General features: G+C 46.8%; 1 protein-coding gene across 1 annotated transcript in view; it reads right to left on the bottom strand.

Annotated features, from left to right (window-relative positions):
- The window catches only part of lmbrd1 (LMBR1 domain containing 1), a 257,830-nt gene extending 248,985 nt beyond the window's left edge, over positions 1-8,845 (bottom strand). Inside the window, exon 1 of the mRNA XM_038800685.1 lies at positions 8,681-8,845. Coding sequence (XP_038656613.1) covers positions 8,681-8,740 — 60 coding nt within the window. The 5' untranslated portion in view covers positions 8,741-8,845. The remainder of the gene's footprint in view (positions 1-8,680) is intronic.
- Between the last annotated feature and the right edge of the window lie 9,592 nt (positions 8,846-18,437).

The raw sequence follows: 18,437 nt of genomic DNA, 5'->3' as shown, positions 1-18,437 counted from the left end.
TTAGGGGGCAACAGAAAGCTACTAAAAAAGCTATAAAGAAGAGTAAGATAGAGTATGAGAGTAAACTTGCTCAGAATATAAAAACAGACAGTAAAAGTTTTTACAAATATATAAGACAAAAAAGAGTGGCTAAGGTAAATATTGGTCCTTTAGAGGATGAGAAGGGAGTTTTAATAATGGGAAATGAGGAAATGGCTGAGGAACTGAACAGGTTTTTTGGGTCGGTCTTCACAGTGGAAGACACAAATAACATGCCAGCGACTGATAGAAATGAGGCTATGACAGGTGAGGACCTTGAGAGGATTGTTATCACTAAGGAGGGAGTGATGGGCAAACTAATGGGGCTAAAGGTAGACAAGTCTCCTGGCCCTGATGGAATGCATCCCAGAGTGCTAAAAGAGATGGCTAGGGAAATTGCAGATGCACTAGTGATAATTTACCGAAATTCACTAGACTCTGGGGTGGTCCCGGTGGATTGGAAATTAGCAAACGTGACGCCACTGTTTAAAAAAGGAGGTAGGCAGAAAGCAGGAAATTATAGGCCAGTGAGTTTAACTTCGGTAATAGGGAAGATGCTGGAATCTATCATCAAGGAAGAAATTGCGAGGCATCTGGATAGAAATTGTCCCATTGGGCAGACGCAGCATGGGTTTGTTAAAGGCAGGTCATGCCTAACTAATTTAGTGGAATTTTTTGAGGACATTACCAGTGCAGTAGATAACGGGGAGCCGATGGATGTGGTATATCTGGATTTCCAGAAAGCCTTTGACAAGGTGCCACACAAAAGGTTGCTGCATAAGATAAAGATGCATGGCATTAAGGGTAAAGTAGTAGCATGGATAGAGGATTGGTTAATTAATAGAAAGCAAAGAGTTGGGATAAATGGGTGTTTCTCTGGTTGGCAATCAGTAGCTAGTGGTGTCCCTCAGGGATCCGTGTTGGGCCCACAATTGTTCACAATTTACATTGATGATTTGGAGTTGGGGACCAAGGGCAATGTGTCCAAGTTTGCAGATGACACTAAGATGAGTGGTAAAGCAAAAAGTGCAGAGGATACGGGAAGTCTGCAGAGGGATTTGGATAGGTTAAGTGAATGGGCTCAGGTCTGGCAGATGGAATACAATGTTGACAAATGTGAGGTTATCCATTTTGGTAGGAATAACAGCAAACGGGATTATTATTTAAACGATAAAATATTAAAGCATGCCGCTGTTCAGAGAGACTTGGGTGTGCTAGTGCATGAGTCACAGAAGGTTGGTTTACAAGTGCAACAGGTGATTAAGAAGGCAAATGGAATTTTGTCCTTCATTGCTAGAGGGATGGAGTTTAAGACTAGGGAGGTTATGTTGCAATTGTATAAGGTGTTAGTACGGCCACACCTGGAGTATTGTGTTCAGTTTTGGTCTCCTTACTTGAGAAAGGACGTACTGGCGCTGGAGGGTGTGCAGAGGAGATTCACTAGGTTAATCCCAGAGCTGAAGGGGTTGGATTATGAGGAGAGGTTGAGTAGACTGGGACTGTACTCGTTGGAATTTAGAAGGATGAGGGGGGATCTTATAGAAACATTTAAAATTATGAAGGGAATAGATAGGATAGATGCGGGCAGGTTGTTTCCACTGGCGGGTGACAGCAGAACTAGGGGGCATAGCCTCAAAATAAGGGGAAGTAGATTTAGGACTGAGTTTAGGAGGAACTTCTTCACCCAAAGGGTTGTGAATCTATGGAATTCCTTGCCCAGTGAAGCAGTTGAGGCTCCTTCATTACATGTTTTTAAGGTAAAGATAGATAGTTTTTTGAAGAATAAAGGGATTAAGGGTTATGGTGTTCGAGCCGGAAAGTGGAGCTGAGTCCACAAAAGATCAGCCATGATCTAATTGAATGGCGGAGCAGGCTCGAGGGGCCAAATGGCCTACTCCTGCTCCTAGTTCTTATGTTCTTATGTTCTTACAGCTAACTTGAAGATAACAAGAAAACAATCACAGGAGAAAAATACCTGGAGAAGAAGACTAAAGACAGCAATAGGAAGAAAACCAAGGTAAGGTAGTGCACATTCAATATTTGGACTATGCTTTCTCGGTGAGGGATTATCTCTTTGGCCTGAGCGGAGGAAAGGAAACGGATTGTTTACTGTTAAACTTACTGTCCAGGACAGAGAGGCTGTGTATTTTCCAGACTGTTTTATCTGCCCGGGTGAATTAAGACATCCCCTCCTTCTAGAAGAACTGCTAGGCATTATTATCTGTTTGTACCCTCATGACTCTCCATCTTTCTCACAATGTGTCTCTTTCTTGGGAAATCAGACAAATGTACCTCCCTGTATATACCCGCTTTTCAAAGTAAAGAGAGATTGTACTTCAAAAACTGCAACTCTCCTTGTCAAAGACTGGGATGGTTGAAGGTGGTGGGCCATTGTTACTATCTAATGAAGGGAATGGCCTTTCCACCACCACAAAACACTTTACAACCTCCCTGCTGGATTATTACTGCATTTTCCACCAGCACTCATAAAACAATTCAACTGGAGACAAAAACCAATTGTATGTCAGACTTCACACCGTGACAGCGTCGAGCCCCAGTTTGGAGTCTGTAGAGTAGCCCCTGCTCCTGCCACCTCAGGCTTCATTTCAATTTTTAACCTGGAAAAATGATGTGAAGAACAATTCACCAAAGCTATAGCTGAGATTGGATATGCCTCAGCCATGGCTGCAGCCTCGAGAATGTTTGGAGAGGCTGTCTTCCTTCCTGATTATTGGGTGGGTGCTGTCTGCAGCACTAAACATCATTCCCAATGCCTGTCACTGAGTCACCATTCCCTCACAGATTATTGGTTCACCTTTAACGGCTCTACCCACCTCACAAAATGCAGTGAGCTTTGCCCAAAACGATCACCTCTGTAGGAAACGAGAGACTTTTCCTTGAGGGAAGTGTGCAAGTCTCTTTGCTGAGCAGGATTCCAGTTCTGGTCACTGCACGATAGGAGGATAGTGATTGCACAGGAGAAGGTGCAGAGGAGAGTCACTAGGATATTGCCTCGGATTGGAACATTTAAGCCATGATTAGCTATCATGGCTGGATAAGCTTGGGCTGTTTTGTTTGGAGCAGAGAAGGCTGAGAGGGGACCTGACTGAGGTGTATAAGATTTTGAGGTGCAAGGACAGGGTGGATAGAAAGCAGCTGTTCTCCTTAGTTGACGGATCAATAACAATGTTAAGGTGAAAGGTCTAGAGGGGATTCGAGGAAAGGTTTTTTTCACCCATAGGGAATCTGGAAGGGAATTCACTGCCTGGGAGGAAACCGCACAATCTTTAAAAGGTACTTGGATGAGCACTTGAAATGTCATAACATTCAAAGCTATGGGCTAAGTGCTGAGATGTGGGATTAGTGTCAATTAGAGTAATTGTTTTGGCGGTGCAGGCTTAATGGGCCTAAGGGCCTCTTCTATACTGTATGACTCCAAGAGGCCAGAGTCCAAAATAAGTAGCTCTGTCCCAGTCTCTCTTCCAAAGATCCTGTCCTGCAGCCAGTACACAAAGGAGGGCACACTGCAGTTATCAGGCCCAGAGACACATTTGTGATGTGGCAACTCTAACATTTTGGGGATCTGGATACAAACTCGGCATTCAAGTCACTGAGGCAGGGAATATGGAAGCAGCTCATTGGGCTTCACATAAAGAAAACATCAGGGTGATTGTGATTCTGCAAGGGTGCTTGCAGAATCCTGTGGAGGACTGAGGTGACAGTGAACAGCTCGAGACACCACAAAATTTGCAGCTATCAACCAGCCCTCCCAAAATGAAGTTCCAGCAGTGCATGCGCTGACCATGAAGCTCCATAGGACGTTCTGTGGGACAACTATATACAGCCCCTGGGAAAAGTTTGGTAACCGGAGAGATACCCCTTTCTTGATTGATGGCATAGCCTGCCGCTGAAAGACGTCCACTGCTATCTGAGCAACATCAGCCAGATCTCCCTCCTCAGCCATGAACTACAAGATCATTGCAGGAGCACCGTGTTGGCCACGTAATCCACCCTGGCCAATCATCATGGTTTCAAGCTTCACAATATCCATAAGATCTAGCTGGTCCAAGATTTGGTCGGCAATTATCAGCAGACTGGTCTGTTGAGTACCTTTCATTACCTGGATCAGGAATATTTATGCAATGTTACATTAAATGCAATACATCTTTGACTCTCTCTAATATCGTCACATCCTTTCTAAATGAAAGGATTAGTTGGATACGTGAAACAATTTGACAGCTTCAATCCTAATGTTTCTGGTTCGAGCTCACAACTGAATTCAATTTTGCAATTTGCCATTGTGGGAATTCAACTCCCCAACCTCTGGGCTGTTAATCCACTGTCAAAGCTATAGCATGATCATTTCCTCGCGCCATTCGCATGTGACAACACCACAAGAATATTTCAAATCCTCATACATAGTGCCAAGAGAAAAGCTCAACATGATCCAAGATGAAAGCAGTTGGAATCAGATAAAGAATCTTTAAGCTTTGTACAAGCTTAGCAGATCCTCACAGCAATTAGTGAGCCACGCAATCCCAAAAGGTCCAAGGTGTAACCCCAAATTTGCACAGCGAAAATTGGACTCAGTTGGCTGTAGTGGTGGGGTGACTGCACCCGGCCTCAATGTCCCGAGGTTTGGAATTAAAAAGAATACAGATTTCCCACTCCTGATCATTGCAATATTGTGATCCCAACCAGAAACCCACATGTGGGTACCAGATTAAGGCAAGATTCTGCTAATAGTAAAAGCTGATTTATGAATAATAATGCGGTACTGGAATATTTATTAAAATAACCCTTTTGTTACGTGACACCTGTATAGCCTCAGCTAACCTTACAAGACATCAAGCTTTTAGAGTCTGCAATAAAGTCACAATGGCTATAAATGAATTTTTACAGCAAAATCCATTCAGAGAAATCTTAAATATAGGATGCAGAGGACCCCAAAAGCCTGCTTCACCACTCAATACAACCTTGGCTCATCTTTGACCTCAATTCTATTTACTTGCTCAATCTCCATTTCCCTCAATTACCTGTACCCAAAAATCTATTGACTTCAGTCTTAAATATACTCATAGAAACCATACAGTGCAGAAGGCGGCCATTCAGCCCATCGAGTCTGCACCCCACGCCCCAACCCTATCCCCGTAACCCCACCAAAGCTTTTTGGACACAAAGGGGCAATTTATCATGGCCGATCCACTTAACCTGCACATCTTTGGACTGTGGGAGGAAATCGGAGCATCCAGAGTAAACCCACGCTGTTACGGGGAGAACGTGCTAACTCCACAGAGAAAGTCACCCAAGGCTGCAATTGAACCTGGATCCCTGGCCCTGTGGGACAGCAGTGCTAACCACTGTGCCAGCGTGCTGCTCAGTGACTCAGCATCCACAGATCTCTTGAATAGAGAACATGGAAATGTAAAACAAAAGCAGAAAATGTTGGAAAACTCAACAGTTCAGGCAGCATCTGTGGAGAAGAAACACAATTAACATAAAGTCTGTATGACTCTTCTTCAGAGTTGCATTGGACTCGAAGCATTAATTCTGATTCTCTCCAGAGGTGCTGTCAGACCTGAGTTTGCCAGCATTTTCTATTTTTCTTCCTGAGTGAAGTAACTTTGCAATGCCACAAACCGAAATGGTCAACTTCTTATCCTGAGACCATGTTCTAGACGCAGCAGCCAGGAGAAACAATCTCTCATGTCTACCTTTGTAAAGCTCCCTCCGAATTTCAAAATCTCAATTAGATTGCCTCTCATTCTTCGAAACTTCAGCGAGCATAGATCCATGAACACATGGCATGCAGGTGAGGTTATGAAGCACTACTTCATTTACTTTGTTTTACGATAATTGTATTTCACCGTTAGAGAACAGCATTATTTATATTCAAGCTCCATGACAGCATCTAGAAATATACACCAATTCAGATGGAAAACACCCACAACACAGCGTAGGACAGAACAAAAGAAGCTTTTGACAATTTCAAAAAAGCATTTGGTGGAAACTGGATCACATGGTGCAAGTCTCATCAAACATTCTCTCTGCCTCATTTCAAGCTTGAAATGATTACTACAACTAGAAGCCACCAGTGCACAAAAGAGACATTTCCAGACATCCAGGATAGATTTTAAAGATGCACATTTTTGTCCACTTTTCCAAGCACTTGTTTCATGAGTAAAAGCCTTTTGAAACATTTGTAATTCATCATATTATGTAAACAACAAGCTGTGCGATGCGCTTTCATTGAAGTGGTACTATTTTCAATTGTGAAGTCAAAGGAGGAAACAAAAAGATAGTTGCCGTTTTTCTTTGTTCCCGTTTCCTAAAGATAGTTATCACCAAAAATAAACACAATGAAAGCAATTACAATAAAACAGTTACAGCATCTCCAAAGTAAAATTATTCACACCTGGGAGGAACTCTGACCAAGATAATACAAAAATTATTAATCCCTAGAATTCCTACAGTGCAGGAGACCATTCAGCCAATCAAGTCTGCAACCAATCAAGTCTCCAACGACCTACTGAAAGAAAACCCACTTAAGCCCACTCCCCCGTACTATCCCATCTTTGGAGACTAAGGGGCATTTTAACATGGCCAATCCACCAATCCTGCATATCTTTGAACTGTGGGAGGAAACCGGAGCAGTCGGGGGAAACCCACACAGATATGGGAAGAACGGGCAAACTGCACACAGACCCAAAGCTGGAATTTAACCTGGGTCCCTGGGCTGCGAAGCAGCAGTGCTAACCACTATGCCCAGGGTAGAGGGGTCAATTACTAGGGGGCATAGGTTTAGGGTGCAAGGGGCAAGGTTTAGAGGAGATGAACGAGGCACGTTTTTTTACAGAAGGTGATGGGTGCCTGGAAGGAGGTGGTGGAAGCAGGGACGATAGTGACATTTAAGGGGCATCTTGACAAATACATGAATAGGATGGGAATAGAGGGATACGAACACAGGAAGTGTAGAAGATTTTAGTTTAGACGGGCAGCATGGTCGGCACAGGCTTGGAGGGCCGAACGGCCTGCTCCTGTGCTGTACTTTTCTTTGTTCTTTGTTCTATGCCATCCCAAATTCATTTGGCCACATCATCGGCAGATGAGTTTGCACCCATTTAGAACCCAAAGTCTGGATTATTTCCTTTAACTACGGCCTCACCACCTCCATTTTTGTGACAACTTTATCTCAGTTTGTAACACTCTAATTTCTCAGTCAAGTCCCACTCGAATCTCTTATGCAGAAAAATAAAGGTTGACACCCCAGTGGCATATAGGGCACTGTGGGAGGTGTCGCCTTTTAGATAAAACATTAAACCAATACCTCATGGGCTGTACCAAGTGAACGTAAAAGGTCCAACAGCACTAATTCAAATCATTTTTCTTGGTGTCCTGGACAACGCTTAAACAGCAATAACAGATTATTTGGTCATTCTCACACTTTGTTGGAGTTGTGTGTGTGCAAATTGGCTCCCGCGTTTCCTACATTAAAAGTGACTATACTTCTAAAGTACTTTGGTTATACAGCACTTTGGGATATCTTATGTCATGCAAATTGCGATATAAATGCAAAACTTCTTGTCATCTATTTCTTTCTTTCTTTGGCTCATGCCAATCCTGAATAATAATATTTCTCAGAAACATCAAAGCCATTAATAACATTAATGTAATGCCTTGCTGCAGCTAATCTGAAGAGAGGAGGCCATGCAGCCCATTGAACCTGTCCCAGCAACCGATTTAGATCCCAACTGACCTGTATCTTAAAAAGGGTTATCTCAATAACCCTTTGCCTAACCAAACATCTACCATTCTCAGTTAATAAGTCTTACAACACCCAGTTAAAGTCCAACATGTTTGTTTCAAACACTAGCATAGGGAACACTGCTCCTTCCTCAGACACAGGGAGAACATGCATAAGACCACAAGGCATAGGAGCAGAATTAGGCCATTCTGCTCATCGAGTCTGCTCCGCCATTCAATCATGGCTGATATGTTTCTCATCCCCATTTTCCTGCCTTAGCACCATAACCCCCAATCCTTTTATAGGACGGAACAGTGCTCCGAAAGCTAGTGTTTGAAACAAACATGTTGGACTTTAACTTTGTGTTGTAAGTCTTCTTACTGCGCTCACCCAGTCCAACACTGGCAACTCTACATCATTCTCAGTTAGAACGGGGCCAGGAGTGAAGGTCAGCGTTTTAATTTTGCAACTGGCAGACAAATTACCAAGGCAACGAGTGTGAAGTACAGGGGTCAAGAGCCTGCTTGCTAATCTGGAGCATATTGATAAAAAATACAGAAAATGCTCAGAATGTTCTGTGGAAAGAGAAGGGGGGGGGGGGGGGGGGGGGCGGAGAAAACAAGCTTTAACATTTCTGGTAAATTTAAATATAAAGAATTTTTACCATACAATATTGAATTACTTTATTACATTATTTCAATGTAAATTGGGATGTGATCACACACACACACAAGTTTCAGGTTAGTGAATGTTTACTCCTACTCAGGCCCTGCCCACACTCACTCCTGGTGTCCCACCTGAATTTGGCCTTTATATTATTATTAGAGAATGCGCCAGACCTGAAGTACAGACAGACAGACATAGACTTGGTTAATTAATTCAGACAGGCCGCCTCTCACACAGGGCCTTTTGGCCTACCAGCAAAACCAGGGAGAATATGGACCAGCCCCACACGGACTCGGTCAGCACCGACCCCATCGCCAAAAAACCCAGAGTAACAGCCTCCGCCACCCGGCCCGACCTGGCCCGGCTCACCCCTCACAACACTGCGGGCTCGGCCCCGTGTGCGTGCGTGTGCGCGAGCACGCACCACCCCGTCTGCCGGGCGCGCGCCCGCGTGCCGACCCGTTTGTCGGGCGCGCGCGCACCCAGCCCCAGCCGCAGCCGCGCGCCGCACTCCCACGATGCTGCCCTGTCAATCAAAGGGGCGGAGAGGTGACCGGCTTGGACAGGAAGCAGGTTAACTCCCCTGCCCACCGCCTCTTGGCTGTGCCCACCGTCCCTGCACCCCAACTCACTACATGCCCCCCTCCCACCCAACCCTTAAACAAACCCACCTCCTACACCACCCTCACCCCCTACACCATCCGCACACACCCTCACACCCCTTATACCACCCTCACCCCCTACACCATCCTCACACCCCCTACACCATCATCACACACCCTACACCACCCTCACACACCCTACACCACCCTCACACCCCCTACACCATCATCACACACCCTACACCACCCTCACACACCCTACACCACCCTCACACCCCCTACACCATCCACACACACCCTACACCACCCTCACACCCAGCGCCGGCTCTAGGGTTGCTGGCGCCCCGGGCAAGCTGAACTTCGGCGCCCTTGGGGGGGGGGGGGGGGGGCTGGGGGGGAGGGGCCGGGGGCGGGGGCGGGCGGGGCCGAGGGGGGGGCGGGGCGGGGGGGCGGACCCGAGGGCGGGGCGGGGGGGACTGAGCGGGGGGGGGGCGGACCGAGCCGGGGGGCCGCCCTGGGGGCGGGCGGCCACCGCGCATGCGCTGGTTGGCACCGGCCCAACTGCGCATGCGCGGGACCCGAGTCTCTGGCGCCCCCAAGCACATGGCGCCCCGGGCAGTCGCCCGAGTTGCCGGTGCCTTGAGCCGGCCCTGCTCACACCCCTTATACCACCCTCACCCCCTACACCACCCTCACACTCCCTACACCATCCGCACACACCCTCACACCCCTTATACCACCCTCACCCCTAAACCATCCTCACACACCCTACACCACCCTCACACCCCCTACACCATCATCACACACCCTACACCACCCTCACACACCCTACACCACCCTCACACCCCCTACACCATCCGCACACACCCTCACACCCCTTATACCACCCTCACCCCTACACCATCCTCACACCCCCCTACACCATCATCACACCCCCTACACCACCCTCACACACCCTACACCACCCTCACACCCCCTACACCATCCTCACACCCCCTACACCACCCTTACACCTCACACCACCCCCTACACCACCCTCACACACCCTACACCACCCTCACACCCTATACCACCCTCACCCCCTACACCACCCTCACACACCCTACACCACCCTTACACCTCACACCACCCTCACACCCCCTACACCACCCTCACACACCCTACACCACCCTCACACCCTATACCACCCTCACCCCCTACACCACCCTCACACACCCTACACCACCCTCACACCCTATACCACCCTCACATACCCTACACCACCCTCACACCCTATACCACCCTCACCCCCTACACCACCCTCACACACCCTACACCACCCTCACACCCTATACCACCCTCACCCCCTACACCACCCTCACACCCTCTACACCACCCTCACACACCTACACCACCCTCACATACCCTACACCACCCTCACACCCTATACCACCCTCACCCCCTACACCACCCTCACACCCCCTACACCACCCTCACACACCTACACCACCCTCACATACCCTACACCACCCTCACACGCCCTACACCTTATGTACCCCATTCTCGCTCTTACCCCACTTTACCCCCTAAAGCCCCACCCGCTTCCCCCACCGCCACCCTTTCCAACTCTATCACCCTTCCCCCATGATCCTGTCCAGTCCCCGCCAGCTACCCTATCCACCACGACAGAGCAGCCCACTTGACCGGCACAGCATCCATTAATCCCCTCCACTATAGACGAACAGTGACAGCAGCGTGTGCCATTTATAAGATACACTGCAGCAACTCACCAAGGCTCCTCAGGCAGCACCTTCCATACCCCACAACCGCTGCTATTCCGAAGGACAAGGGTGGGTAGCAGACACAAGGAAAGATTGCCAAGTTCTCCAAGGCCGCACGTTCTCTCCCAAGCCACTCACCATCCATTGGAATTATCGCACCATTCCTTCACTGTCAGATGCTAGAGTAGAAAGAGCTGTTTAATTATGACATCTTTGGGACGTTACTCGACATTTATCATATGAGGTTGGGTGATTCTGTAATGCCCACTGTCCGTGCTCCAAGGAGATTACCCCTTCTGATGAAACAGAAAGCAGTCAATGAACTGGATCGGATGACAAGACTGAGTGTCACAGCCCCGTAGACGAGGCCTCAGAGTAGGTTTCTGTAATAGTCGCTGCATTAAGAAAGACAGCACGGTCAGGACCTGCATCAACCCAGTTCACCTAAACAAGGCACTGCTATAACCTCATCATCCCATGAGGACCGCTGAACAGATTATAGCTGACATGCCAACTCTAAGGTTTACAGTAAGAAGTCTTACAACACCAGGTTAAAGTCCAACAGGTTTGATTCAAACACGAGCTTTCGGAGCGCAGCTCCTTCCTCAGGTGAGTAAGAGCACCCAACCCAGGCCACTACCCCCCCCCCCCCCCCCCCCCCATCTCCGTAACCCCATACCCTGCACATCTTTGGACAATAAGGGCCAATTTAACATGGCCAATCCACATAACCTGCATTTCTTTGGACACTGAGGGTCAATTTAACATGGCCAATCCACCTAGCCTACACATGTTTAGACTGTGGAAAGAAACTGGAGCACCGTGAGGAAACCTACACAGACACGGGGAGAGTGTGCAAACTTCATACAGTCACCCAAGGTCAGAATGTCTCCAGTAGGCAAATACCATTTCCTCCGCATGCTCTATGAAATCTCCATGGGCAGTGGGGTCTTCTAGCAGTGAGGCCTCCCAGCAGTGTATGGAACAACTCTTTGCAGGACAACACTGTGAAAGCATCATCGATGATATCCTGGTCTGGGGTCATACAACACAAGAACATGATGCACATTTGCATTTGGCTCACGACAGACTCAGGATCATACAGTTGAAATTTAACCCTACTAAATGCAGATTCCACGGCAACGAGGTTCTTTACGTGGGTCGTCTGCACAGCCAATGATGTGAAGGCAGTTCCAGACAAGACAATGGCTATACAACAAACGTCCATTCCCAAAGACAAGCATGCCTTGCAGTGCTTCCTTGGTATGACAAATTGTCTTTCTAAGTTCATTGTCTCCTACATTAAATTGACCCCTTCGTCAGCCCTCCACCCAGATGCTAATCAATGTTAGCAGTTCAACTGCGTTCAACAAACTCAAGCAGGTGCTCTCAGCCCCTCCAGTGTTCCAATACTTCAACATTCCAGCACCTGTACTCTTATCAGCAAATGTCTTGCTGCACAGACGCGGCACAGACTGTATGCAGAATTGCGGACCAGTAGCCTTCGCATCAAGGACCCTCACTGACACTGAACTCATGCCCAGATCGAGAAGTAAACTCCTTGCCCTCCTCTTCGCTTGTCTGAAATGTTATGACTTCACCTGTGGCCATCCTGCCAATGCTAAAACTGGTCACCAGCCTCTCAAGCTACAACGCTAAACCTCAGTGCCGTCTGCAAACGTGGTAAGGAGCCGTACCTTGCTGATGCCTCTCCAGGACTTACCTACTCACCACTGACCAGAAAGATGGTGAGGAGGACATCGTCCTGTAGAATTGACAAACCCAAAGGTGCCTTACAGGCGGATCTCATACGCATGACATCATCATGAAAGGTTGACCCGAGCCATCAAAGGAGCTTCCCCATCTGCTCTGCACCTTCTTTGCTATGAGAGAGGACTTAGCCGTGAAGGCAGGACTGATACTGCACGGCCAGCGATTCATCATTCCCACCATTCTGCTGAAGTACTATACTCAGCAGCTCCATCAAGGGCACCCAGGGTTGGAAGCAACAAGGTATAGGACAAAGGAAACCTGAAATGAAATGAAATGAAAATCGCTTATTGTCACGAGTAGGCTTCAAATGAAGTTACTGTGAAAAGCCCCTAGTCACCACATTCCGGCGCCTGTCCAGGGAGGCTGGTACGGGAATCGAACCGTGCTGCTGGCCTGCTTGGTCTGCTTTAAAAGCCAGCGATTTAGCCCAGTGAGCTAAACCAGCCCCATATTCGAATGAAGCAGAAAACAGCACTTGGTCCTGGTTGATTCGTACTCTGGTTGGTATGAAATCAACCATCTGTCCATCTGAAAAGCAACACAGTCATCGGAAAGCTGAAGAGACACTTCGCCACACATGGCATCCCCCAAAGGATAATTATGGACAACACTTGGCAGTTCATCTCTAGGGAGTTGAAGGCCTTTGCGCAAACATGGTACTTTGAGCACATTAAAAGGAGCCCCCCAGAAGACAATCGAGTGGCCTGGCAAAACGAGCGGTATGCTCCGCAAAGCATCTCCTTGAGGAATCTGTCCGAGATAACACGGGCTTTAATGCTGCCCTGTTCAATCTGCAGGACCTGTCCTCGTCAGCACAGAGAATGTTCTCCACAACCATAATCCCTGTCACCAAGACCCTTCTGCAACCAAAGTAGGAGACAGATGTAAGTGCCAGCCCCATGAGACGACGACAAAGAGATAAAAATGACTATGAATGCAATGTCTGCAGACTCTGCACTCTAGAACTAGACCAAATGGTCAGGATCCAAGTCACACACAGCCACAAGAAAAAGTTGATGGTACACAGCCATACCTCACAAACAGCTATGTGGTTTTTCAGATGGTGCTCTCTGTGTCAGCTGTTGCAGGTGCGCAAACTAACACCACCAACCACCACAGAGCCCAATGCAGTGTCTGCAATCTGAGCCCTCTGCACCATTGGAAATGGAGGCCCCTCTCCAAGCCAGTGCAACAAGTCATTGGGAACACCACATGGATGCCTGATGCCATCCACCCAGATTCCAGCCAGATTCCACAATCACGTGCTCAGCGTGCCTGAACAGGCCAAATTTAAACTTCCTGGACTGTGTACTGACTTTGTCTACATATGGAGTGTGCCGAGAGTGGGGAGAAGAGACATAATGGGCTATGTACCAGGTGTAGCAGCCCAAGCCAGTGTTCTGCATTTGGTATACAGTTTAAGTTCTGTTACCTAAGTTTGTGCTCTGGACATTATAAATAGTCCATAACCTGTCACTGTTGTCCTAGAACATAGAATATAAAACAGTACAGCACAGAACAGGCCCTTCGGTCCTCAATGTTGTGCCGAGCCATGATCACCCTACTCAAACCCACGTATCCACCCTATACCCGTAACCCAACAACCCCCCCATTAACCTTACTTTTTTTAGGACACTACGGGCAATTTAGCATGGCCAATCCACCTAACCCGCACATCTTTGGACTGTGGGAGGAAACCGGAGCACCCGGAGGAAACTGTGAAGCATTTATGCTAACCACCATGCTACCCTGCTGCCCCTTTGTCATACATTGTCATAAGCCTGTAGAACCGGTTATTCCAACTTAGACGGGGAAGATGTAGACCAGGTCATCAAAAATGCATCAGAATGACGTGGACACAGCAAGTGACATGTGGGCAGCGTGTCGTTACGTCTCCTCCAGCACAGGCAGACACACAGCATGTAGGAGCTGCTAAGATTGTTGAATAAATCCTGCCGCTTGTCAGTCCCTTGTTGTCAGTCTATACAATACAGCAACTTTTACGATAACTGTTGTAAAGTATGAAATAGAGGAGGATAGTTAACATTTTGGGTGAAGCCTTTTTCCAGTTGAGCAACAAGAGATCAACAACAACAACTGTGACAAAGGCAAACTTTCCCTCCTCATTCTTCTTGAGCTGTAGCCTTTGATATGGCCGATGGGCCTGCTCTCAGCTGGTTCTATTTTCAGCTATTTAACTGGAGTCAAGATTCACTTACAATAGGACCCGGGTTTGAATCCCGGCCCTGGGTCACTGTGTGGAGTTTGCACATCCTCCCCATGTCTGCGTGGGTTTCACCCCCACAACCCAAAGATGTGCAGGTTAGGTGGATTGGCCATGCTAAATTGCCCCTTAATTGGATAAAAAAATAATCAGGTACTCTAAATTTAAAAAAAAAGATTCACTTACAATGGCTTCTCTTCCTGTCCCATAAGATGTTCTCATGAACACTTACTGCTGACTCTGGCCCTGTCTCAGCTCATTTGTTACTCAAACCCTTATCCATACCTTTGACATCTTTAGACTTGACTATTCCACTGCACTTTGAGCTGGTCTCCCACATTCTAACTTCTGTAAACTTGACGCCACTCGAAACCCTGCTGCCCATGTTTTAACTTACAGCAAGTCCCGAGATAACAAAGGCAATGGCTGTGGATTTAGCAGTACATAAGCTGAGGCAGGGCCAGTGTCGGCAATATTATGAAGGTGGAGATAGGCGATCTTCATGACGATGTGGATACATGGTTTGACGCTTACCACATGGTCAAAAACATCACAGGCTTGTGAGCAGTCTGATTCCATCTCAGACAGTTCCCAGGGAGAGGGGTGGAATCAGTGGTGAGGGGCAGAGTTTGTGGCAGGGACTGAAAACAGTGGCTTCGGTCTTACCCATGTTAATTAGAGGAAATTTCTGCTCATCCAATGCTGGCTGCCAGATATGCAGTCTGACAATTTTGAGATGGTGGCGGCTTTGTCAAGCCGACTGTCATCAGTGTACTTGCGGAAACTAACGTTTTGTGGTTGGATTGTGCCATCAAGGAAAATCATGTAGATAAGGACTAGGCGGGGCCCAAGGATAGATGCTCGGGGGCTGCCAGAGGTAACAATGTAGGAGCAGGAAGAGAAGCCATTGCTTCTGGCTACAGGTGGATGGATAAGAATGGAACCAGGTGAGCTGAGGCCCACCCAGCTGAACGATTGTGGAGAGGTGTTGGAAGAGGGATACGTGGTCAACCATGTTAAAGGCAAGAGACAAATTGAGAAGGATGAGGTGGGAAGATTTACCTCAGTCACATTCCACAGGATGTAATTTGTGACTTTGATAAGAGGTGTTCAGTACTGTGACAGGGGTGGACACCTGATTGATGCGATTCAAACATGGCATTCCTGGAAAGATGGGGGCAGATTTGTGTCACAACACATTCAAAGACTTTGGAGAGGAAAGGGAGGTTGTAGATGGGGCGGTAGTTTGCAAGGACCCCAAATTCAAGGATTAGTTTTCGGAGGAGTGATGATAACTGATTTGATGGAGGAAAGAGCAACACCTCAGAATACCAGAATGGTTATAGCACAGAAGAAAGCCATTTGGCCCATCATGTCTGCGCTGCCTTTCCGTCCGAAGTATCACTTCACATAGTTCCACATTCTAGTCTTCTCCCCATAGTCCTACACAAATCTTCCTTTTCAGATAAGATTTTAATTTCCTATGAAGTGCCTCAGTTGCTCTGCCTCCACCAGAATCTCAGGCAGTACATTCCAGATCCCAACCACTCCCTGCATGAAAAAGGTTTTCCTCATGCCTTCTTTGCTTCTTTTTCCAATTACCCGTATATACTCGCGTATCATGCGATCTCGCGTATCATGCGACCCCTAAATTTTCGTCCCCAAAACATGATTTTATGCTATATCTCATGTATCATGCGAGTCACTTTTTTGGAAATGAATGCCCAAACTAAAACTTCCAAATGGTATTATTGTCTGTGGATTCTGCAGAGTGGATTCTGTTGTGAAAGCTGTTCGCGATTCGAACAGCTTTCCAGCTGGCTTTACTAGCGTCGTTCTGCCACTTGACGTTTCCATTCATAAAAACGGCAAGTAAAACACCCGCGAATTCTGTATTGGAAAAAGATGGCCATGTATTGAATAAACTACCCATATGATCAGGAATACTACTCTTCACATTTTGACCACAGCATTCTGATGGGAAGATGTTCAGCCACTTGACGTTTCCATTCATGTTTTTATGAATGGAAACGTCAAGTGGCTGAACATCTTCCCATCAGAAAAAACAGCAAGTAAAACATCCGCGAATTTTGTATCTCGCGTATCATGCGACCCCCCAAATTTAGGTTACAATTTAGGTCTTCAAAAGTCGCATGATACGCGAGTATATACGGTACTTTAAAATCTGTGCCTACTGGTTCCTGACCCTTCCACCGATGGGAACATTTTCTCCTTGTCTATCCATCCAGACCCCCACCCGATGATTTTTTTTGGACACCTCGATCAAATCTCCTCTCAGTCTTCTCTTCTCCAAATAAAACATCCCTAAATTCTCCAATCTATCTATATTATAAAACACCTAAGGGGCGGAAACGGTTGACAATATGACATTTAATGCAGTGAAGTGTAGGGTGATACATTTGCTAGGAAAAGGAAGGAAAGACAATACTATATAAAAAAGGACAATTCTAAAGGGAGTGAAGAGCAGAGAGATCTGAGGACACATGAGCACAAATTGTTGAAGGTGGGAGAGCAGGTTCAGAAAATGGTTATACGGGCAAATGGGATCCTACGCTTTCTTAATAAAGTCACGGAATACAAAAGCAAGACAGTTATGCTGAAACTTTAAAAAAAACACTAGTTTGGCCTCAACTAGAAAATTGTACCCAGTTCTGTACATCACACTGGGCGTGAAGGCATCAGAGAGAGTGCAGGAAAGATGACCAGAATGGCTCCAGGGTTGAAGGACTTCAGTTATGTGATGTGTGGAGATGCCGGCGTTGGACTGGGGTGGACACAGTAAGAAGTCTTACAACACCAGGTTAAAGTCCAACAGGTTTGTTTGGGATCACTAGCTTTCAGAGTGCAGCTCCTTCATCTTCAACGCTTCGATAGCTAATGATTCCAAATAAACCTGTTGGACTTTAACCTTCTGTTATGTGAGTAGATTAGAGAATCAGAAGTTGTTCACCATGGAGAAAATAATGGTGAGATGAGATTTGATACAGGTATTCAAAATCAGGGGAGTCTGGACATAGTAGATAGAGAGAAACCACACCAATTTGTGGAAGGATTGAGAACCAGAAGACACTGATTTAAGCTGAATGGCAAAAAGAGACAATAGTCACATGAGGAAGAACCTTTTTGAGCAGCAATTAGCTGCAGGTGCACTTGTAGCTTTCAAAATGGAACTGGGTGAGCACTGAAGAGAAAATATTACAAGGAACGCAGGTTAAAGTTAAATTAGGTGAGCAGATCTTGCAGAGACCCAGAGGGACTGAATGGCCTCCTTCTGTTCTGTAATAATTCTTTGAGGCCATATCAACTAACATGGGAGCTAGGAAGTGAAATTAATTCGCTGGTCAACAGTTTCATGGGAATATGGCCGAGCGAGAAGGAGGTGGGCCTCATGGACAAGATGAGTTTGCAGAAGGGATGGGGGGAGACAAGAGAGAAACTACAGAAAGATATAAATTCAGGGTAAGGACGGAAGGAGGAAGGAGGTTGTCAGGCTTCGGGAAGGGAGGGATGTGGCAAAGGCAGCTGAATAGGTTGTATAAATTTTAGTCATAAAGCATTTTAAGGGAATTGGAATAATCAAAGGTAAGAAAAGCAAACAAACAGATGTCAAGTATTAGTAGGATGACTGA

Source organism: Scyliorhinus canicula, chromosome 6 (assembly GCF_902713615.1).
Source record: "Scyliorhinus canicula chromosome 6, sScyCan1.1, whole genome shotgun sequence".
In the NCBI taxonomy this organism is placed as follows: domain Eukaryota; kingdom Metazoa; phylum Chordata; class Chondrichthyes; order Carcharhiniformes; family Scyliorhinidae; genus Scyliorhinus; species Scyliorhinus canicula.
Note: the sequence above shows the minus strand (reverse complement) of the source record. Positions and strands in the feature narration are given on the sequence as shown.